Raw genomic sequence first — 7,923 nt, 5'->3', positions numbered from 1 at the left:
AATCTCATTCAAGAAGCCAAAACTGTGGAATATTGAAACTGCAGCAGAAATCTTATCTGTGAACTCATTATAACAACAAAGAATACAATCGTCGAACTTAGTGTTTCACAACTTTAATTGATCACAGTAGAAAATAAAAGAAAACATTTACAATGACAGAAGCAAGTGTTACATGTATCACTTACGCATATATACAATGAATAAAACAGTACACTAAAATATTTTCAGACAAAATAAAGTGGCATTAAACCAGCTAAAATAAAACGAGGCCATTTCCCTAAAAACAGTTTTTTCCTCCTCATGAAACCTTCGGCGACTCTCGCGTCGACATGTCGTTCGGACTGAAGTCTCAGTCTGTCTCCAGCCAAACTATTGCAGTAAAAACACTATCATGCTACATATTGGAGCGGCGCACACATTACACCAGAGGGTAACTGGCTGCCGTTGCAATTCCACAGTGGTTCTTTCTGTCTTTGGCCATGTAGATGTAGCCTTTGTCTCCCCACTTCTCACTCCAGCTGCAAGAAGAGCAAAGATTTGGTTTATTCAATCAATCAAAAACAACTTAATACAAAAGTGGCGTTTTGAGATTTTTTTTCAACTCCGACACCCATTTAATCTTAATCCACTTTTAACCCTCCATGGTTGTCTGCATGTTGTCTGTTTTAAACAGAGCAGCATTTATACATTTCCTTTTGAACTCACCTGTTTTTGACAATCCAGTATTTTTTGCCGTCGACGTCTTCGCCCTCGAAACCGTAACCGACCGCCAGCACGCCGTGGTCCAGCTCCTCAGAGCTGCACTCCTTCTCGTAGTAGATTCCTAAAACACACAAAAGATTAGTTTAATATATTTCACCCTGCGATGTTGAAGATGAAGTGTGTGAAACAGGAAACTGGACCAAGAACTGACCTGACTGGTAGAACTGGAAGGACTCGTGTCCAGCATCGATAGCGACAGACACTGGTCCCACACTTGCAATGGCCTTCATCAGCGCGTGCTCCTTGCCGCTGGGAATGTCGACGAAGCCGGTGTCGTTGACGGAGTTGTACTTGGGGTCGTAGTGACACGGCTGGTCGTCCTGGAAGAAGGTGCAACGGGATGTTATGACACCGCGTCAGACCAGTAGATAAACTATATCCTGATTATTACTTCCTGTAGACATGGCTTTAAAAAAAGGCAGCAAAAATCAATGACGGTGAAACTGCATCAAGTGTCAGTAACTGATAAATGTATTTTGATGACTGTATAATATGGTAGAAAACAAAAAGACTTCAATGTTTTGGGGAGAAGATGGACACGTACTGTTCCCAGGTATGGGTAGGAGTCCTCAGAGTCCAGGCCCTGGTTGTCCTTGACGTACTGGAAGGCCTGGTCCATCAGACCTCCACCGCAGCCCTCGTTGCCCTCCGGCCTGGAACAGTCCACCAGGTTCTGTTCACTCATTGACACCAGTTTGCCGGTCTTCCTGAAATTCTGACCCTCCAGAGCTCCGGTGGTGCTGAAGGCCCAGCAAGAGCCACACTGACCCTACACGGACAGAGGAAGAGTGGATGAGGATATCATGCTTTGCTGTTTTTAGTACAGGTCTGTGATTAGATTTTAACACATTTATTAAAACACCAAACCAATAGAATATCATCTTTACAAAGACAAAACATCACATGTCAGTCATGCCGTGTTTCTGCGTGTTAGAAACATACAGAAGGGCTACTTTTGTCATAAAGTACTGTACTAATAAGATTAGATACAGTCCTGTTATGGTTGAGTCAGTTCTCTTTGTCTGCACCCCATCAAACTGCAACGGTTTTACACTGGACCTTGTTTTAATTTTTTTAATTATGACTGTTTTTGTCGTTTTGTATGACTTGACTTTTTTAATCCTGTAGCTTTTATCGCATCTTAGATCACATCACTGCACACACGGGGAGAGAAAACACTTCCTGGATTCGTTTTACAGGAAGTTACGCTCCAGCACTTTGCTAAATGTAGAACAAGATGTCTGCAGTGAACCTGTGGGACTGGTTTCATCTTACATTGAGTAATAATCTATGGCGGGGTGGAGAGGACACTTGTGGAGTCAGAGGAGGGGTGAAAATGAAGCACTCAGATAACAACAACAACAACAACAACAACAACAACTGACCATCTTATCTACCCATTCAAGCTAAACACATTTGTGACAACACAAATGTCCAAAGTCACACTTGTTTACCAAGGTTCTTCAACAGCTCATGGCTTTACATCTCATGTAACACTTGTGAAAAGCCATGTTTATGACAATGGGGTTGAACAACAACAAATAAGTTGCTTTACTTAAATCATTGGGATTCCAGTAGGTCATGTGACAGTCTGTAAGTCTGTGACAAAGACTTATCTTTTGTTTAGTTTCTGATTTATCAGTCAGCCCTTTACAGGCGCTTATGTAAACTACAGCAAGTCAAATTTTTCCTTAAGACTTGAATAACGAGTTCACCACTGACGTCTTAAAAACTACTAAAAGCTCAAACTGAAACTGTTGTATTTAGCGGAGGCGATTTTAAAACCTTCACATTTAAAAACCAGGTGCTTCTCCCTTTTCTAATTCTGATGGAACCGCTTAGTTCTTGTGAAACTTCATAGGAACTGAAACCTATGAAACCACACAGAGGTGGCTCATATCAGGCGTGGCTGCCAGAGAGACCGGAGGCTCCACACGCAACACAGGTTCACAGAGGAAAAAACGTCCTTACCTGGTCCTTAACAGGGGTGACGTAGCCCTTCTCCCTCCAGTCCACAGCACTCGGGGAGGCCAAGAAGTTGGGCTCCAGGAACAGAGAACCTTTGACCTTCGTCTGTGCTTTTTGCTTGTAGCCATTCATGATCTGCCTGAACTCCTCGTTGGTCTGTGGAAAGACAAAGCCGTGTGAGGACGTAATTCTGACCGTGTGACTTGTGTGTCTGGCAGGGAAAACGTGGGCAATGAGCAGCTTTGGTTTAAAAAAGGTGCTAGTGTGTGTTTTTAAGCTGCAGCTGTTAATCTGAACTCACAGCCCATGTTATTATTTGATCTCACTCTGTAAATGTTGTCGTGTCTGTTCTATATAGCTTGTGTGCTTTATTGTACTTTCTAATTCGTCACAATTGCCACACATTTTTTAATCTTCTCTTGATATTTTCATAAACACTACAGAACATTCTTTGGATAGTTGTGTCCAGTTTGCTTTTGTTTTTCCACATTTTCCCAAAACTTTGCAGTACAGTTTTTGTCTGTGTCACTTTTTCAATTATTCAACAGTTGTGAACTAAAATAAAGAACTTTATACCATGTCTCCAAAGTGGTTCATGCCCAGGCTGTAGGAGTGTTTGCCCAAGGAATGCTCCAGGTTGTGCAGCTCAATCTTCTTCAGGTTCTTTTCCCAGATCATTCTCCTCCAGCCTTCTTCTTTCTAAAGGAAAAAAAAACACAACAACAACAACAACCACAGTTAAGACTTTTCCACCTGGCACACTTTAAGCAGCAAAGTGGTAAATAATAATTAAACCTCTCACCTGGTGGTATGCTTTGCTGTGCCAGTCCTTCCACAGTTCCCAGTGGTCATTAAGCTGTGCGTCCAGAGTGGGAGCTGAGAGGACAGCACTTAAACACACCACAAACACCGCTAGAGGCAGCATTGTCACTTCCTACTGGAAAACAACAAGAAAACATGGAGGTTAATCATTAGCTTTGACTATCTACAGAGACTCCGTTACAAAACACACACTTCTTCTAATTTAATCTCCGGGATATAGACAGATAGGTCACGGCCGTTTTCCCGATCACGTGATTGCACAATCATGATACATGTGTTGCGTTCAGGGACACTGAAACATGATCCACAGAAGAGCCGTAATACACATTCCTGATTGCATGGTTATTTCCTCACAGTTTGATCCAAATCGAATCGACATTAGACTCGTGGAGTCCCGATTATTACAGCATGTCAACCGTTTACAAGGAAACATGTGGTTGTACCGATTATTTAACGCCGAAGCAAGGAAACTTGGACGGATCCCAACAATAAACCAAGCCTGTTTTTGTTTCCAGCACAGTCACGGGATCCGAGCTGAGTCACCGGCCCAATAACCGAAACCAGGAAAACGAAATTAAAACCAGACCTTTTCCTGGGAACGGCCTGTTTGACGTGGTCCACGCGTGCTTCGCGTAGTCGTTTTCCTGGTTTATTTAAAACCGTAGGATAAACAAGCAGCAGCTGTTTACTCAAGAGGACAACAAAGGCAACCGAACAAGGCCAAGACTGAGGAACGGCAATAAATATATCGACATTTCTGACTGAAAAAAGTAACTAGAATCAGCTTAAGGGTTTAAACTAACGTTTTAAACCGTGGACACTGGGATGTTTTCGATAATGGACACAAAAAACTGACAAAAACCGAACAAATGACACGTTTGTTTTACCGATATTTACAATGTCTCGCACATTTAAGCACCAAATATGGACAACAAAGAGCGAGGAAAAACGAATAACTGTAAGACTTACTGTAAATTGTTCTTTGATGCAGACGAAGAAGGAGAAAAATATCCTCCTTCGATGAACCTACACAAAGTTTATAAAGGCCGGAGTCGCCGCTGAATAACGCAATCTGATTGGTCCGTTTCTTGTTTATTCCCATCAAGCCCCGCCCCATTTCCCGATGTCATAATGGGAGCACGTGATTCCCTCCCTCCCTCCCTTTCCAGGGTGTTTTTTGCTTTTAAAATAGCGAAAAAAGCGCTTTTATTTTCTCTGTGTTGTTTAATAGATTCCCATATTGATTATTAACCCCACACATGTCATTATGGATTTTTTTCTTTGAGTTATAAAACCTTTAAATTAGCCAACTTTAGCAAAACTATACACGTACAGTAAATAATGAATGTTTTGTTTTTTTAATACCGACATATGCATGTTGTCAGGACAACCAAGACTCTGCTGATCAGGATCGATACTCATATGATTGATAAGACTGTGAGACTCTGATCAAACTAATTAGTTTATGCCTTTAAAGTTGCATCTGCCGTTTTAGGGCTGTAACTCCTGTGTGAGAGACATAAAAGCATAGTCAGCCTTTTTTCATTTTCTCAGGTTGATTGATGATTAATTATCGCCAAAATGTATGGAATGGTCACATGAGCTCTACCTTAGCAACAGTGTTGTAAGTCAAACTAATATTAAATATATTAGTAATGTAAAATTTGTTTATATGTATATGTATATACATATATATATATATATATATATATATATATATATATATATATATGTGTATATGTATATATATATATATATATATGTGTGTATATGTATATATATATATATATTTAGAATGAATACATATGTACATATAGTTTGTCAATTTAAAGGTATATTTCAAGTAAACTATCCCTTTAACGTGCCATAAATATACATTAACATATCCTTTGTTTACTTTATTTTTCCCTGTCCCAAACAGAAAATTGTGTAAAATGAATGTTCAGCACCAGTCCAGACCATGACCTTGGTATTTTAACCTTTTTTTTTTTTTTTTTTTTATTAACCTTTCAGACCCCAATTGACAGTCAGTCCATATTCTCTATTACATACAGTTGAACCTCTGCTGCTGAGTAGTTTAGGTTACATGTAATACAATACATCCTGGAAACAGGAGCAAGCTTCATATCGCCTGTGCTGATACCACGATAAAACCCCTGAAAAATACCACATCTGGATTCTAAACAGAGATATAAATGTCATGACTCATAGAGTTTATCTTAAACTTGTCACATGCACAAATGCATGACGCTTCATGAGTGTTCCTTGTTGCAACCGTGTGGTCAAGTTAACACGACATCACCCTAAAAATACGTAGACTTCCCTTGCGTTTGCAGAAAGCAGGCTGCGTCCTCAGCAGCTGATGTGTGACTGTGCATGTGTTGCTCAAACAGAGCGAGGTAGGACAGTGACTGACTGAGCACTTTCTGTTTGAGTGGGCAAGTCAGATCACTGACCAAATCATCTCAAATCTGAATAAGTGCACATAGTATTAGAGATAATAATAACGAAAAACATGCGTTCAGCAAAATAACTGTATTAATGTTTGGTTGAGGTGAAGCTAATTATAACACAAGTCTTGTTAAATCTACAGAGTACCATTTTATCTCCAAGATCTTGTTGTAAAAGACCCAATCATGTTATCTAAATGCCTTTGTACAAATGTTTGTGAAGCTCCTATCTTCCATTGACCAGCTACATGTGATGATGTCATGTAATTGTGAATATATCTTTATTCGATTTCCATACAGCAAAAGCTACTATGATTTGTGTGTTGTACGTTTTTGGAACGGAACACAAAAGAGTAAAGACAAAACTTTTAAAACCACAGTTTTAGAATGAATACCAACAAAAAATCTCATTTATACAAATCCATTGATTGTGATCAGGATGCTGTGCAGACACAACAGCTGTCGGTCTGTTCTTCCGCCACCAGTCAATAACACACATGACGTACATAATAGCCTCAGTTCAAACGTTTGTTAACATTATTGATGCGGGAGGTTTTTAACTCAGATAGCACAACAGTTGATAGCGTCAGCCCACAGCTATGACAACTTTGAGTTGAACCCAAGGGCTCAGGGGGCCCTGAAGCCAAATAACACTGGTTATCTTATGTTACATACCTTAATAATAATAATAATAATAACCCACAATCATATTCCAAGGGGTGAGATGGCAATGCATGGAAACCAAAGGAAAAGAGAGGAAGCCGGGGTTACAAGAGCAAACAACTCAAACATTTATTTTAAGGAATATTCACAAAAGAAGAAAACGAATGTGGAGGAGGGTAGGACCTCGGGTGTGTGGCAAACGGACAAATGAAATCAACAAACCAAACACTGAGAGAATAAACTGTCATAATGAAAACTTTACAAAGCCATTTGACTATCTTGTTCATAAACGATGGTGTCAAAACTTCTCATTCTGATGACACTGACAGTTTCATTGACATGAATACTTGCTTTTGAGGAATGGACTATTCATTTTTGAGCAAGTGACGTACGTTTGCAGGTTATCCACTAGGTTTTGCAGTTTGCACTAATTGTTTTGAGAAATGCACCAACTGCTGCGCAAATGTTAATAGTGATGTGAGAAAAGCACCAAAGTGACAATCAGGAATCACCAGTAGAAGGAAAAGTCTCTCTCTTATGTTATTCAAGATATCTGCAATAGGCCCCCTCAAAAAACACTGGTTAGGTTAGGTAAGGTGAGGTGAGGTGAGGACAGACAGACAGACAGACAGACAGCTTCCTTTGTTCCTTGTTTGTAGCAATTTGAGACTTTAGAGAGACTTAAGACACGTTATTAACCAGGCATAAAATAGACATTAGACTTGCAGAGCTTGTTCTGTGTTTGCACACTGTTCATCTGTTTAAATGTCATTTATTTGAAACACTACATAATCTGCATTAATAAATGTTACAGAACCTTTTGAAGGTGCTGGAATCAATCTTATAATATGAGGCAGTGTATATTACTGGGGTACAAAAGTTATAGTGCACTTGTTGCGTTATAGTTGTTGATTAATAGATATGGTCTACTGGTTGACTATTTATTACATGTGAATACTAATTATTAATAAACAGAGGGACCTTACATGTTGCCATTAAAGCCAGTGTCAGTGATAATTGACTTTTACCTGCTCTGGAAAACAAGCAAAACAATATTCTGAATGTCAGTCAACAGCGTCAGCATTTGGGACAAGTTAAGACAAACCCTGAGTTGCTCAGCCAGCAGCAAACACATCATGTGAGTGTGTGTGTGTGTGTGTGTGTGTGTGTGTGGGTGTGCGTACAGCCCTGCAGCCAAAACTCCACAATGAACCCGGAGAAGTGTAAATAACACAGCCTGGAATTTCGCAGAGGACAA

General features: G+C 39.9%; 1 protein-coding gene across 1 annotated transcript; it reads right to left on the bottom strand.

Moving 5' to 3' along the window:
* Positions 1 to 97: 97 nt before the first annotated feature.
* On the bottom strand, positions 98 to 4,617 carry ctsla (cathepsin La). The gene is made up of 8 exons (XM_044027179.1): positions 4,522 to 4,617; positions 3,533 to 3,667; positions 3,307 to 3,429; positions 2,734 to 2,886; positions 1,307 to 1,531; positions 914 to 1,082; positions 706 to 823; positions 98 to 518 (listed from the first exon to the last, which is right to left on the bottom strand). The coding sequence occupies exons 2-8, from the start codon at positions 3,653 to 3,655 to the stop codon at positions 419 to 421; spliced, it is 1,011 nt and encodes a 336-aa protein (XP_043883114.1). The 5' UTR covers positions 3,656 to 3,667; positions 4,522 to 4,617; the 3' UTR covers positions 98 to 418.
* Between the last annotated feature and the right edge of the window lie 3,306 nt (positions 4,618 to 7,923).

This window comes from Solea senegalensis, linkage group LG5, assembly GCF_019176455.1.
Source record: "Solea senegalensis isolate Sse05_10M linkage group LG5, IFAPA_SoseM_1, whole genome shotgun sequence".
NCBI classification, from domain to species: Eukaryota; Metazoa; Chordata; class Actinopteri; order Pleuronectiformes; family Soleidae; genus Solea; species Solea senegalensis.
The sequence above is the reverse complement of the archived record's forward strand: the minus strand, read 5'-3'. Positions and strand labels throughout refer to the sequence as shown.

Excerpts from the sequence above, each read along its gene's own strand:
- ctsla (XM_044027179.1), bottom strand. The coding sequence starts at position 3,655 with ATGCTGCCTCTAGCGGTGTTTGTGGTGTGTTTAAGTGCTGTCCTCTCA. Across the intron at positions 1,532-2,733 it reads TCACCCCTGTTAAGGACCAG|GGTCAGTGTGGCTCTTGCTG; the intron begins GTAAGGACGTTT and ends CTGTCCGTGTAG. Across the intron at positions 824-913 it reads CTTCCAGTTCTACCAGTCAG|GAATCTACTACGAGAAGGAG; the intron begins GTCAGTTCTTGG and ends TGTGTGTTTTAG.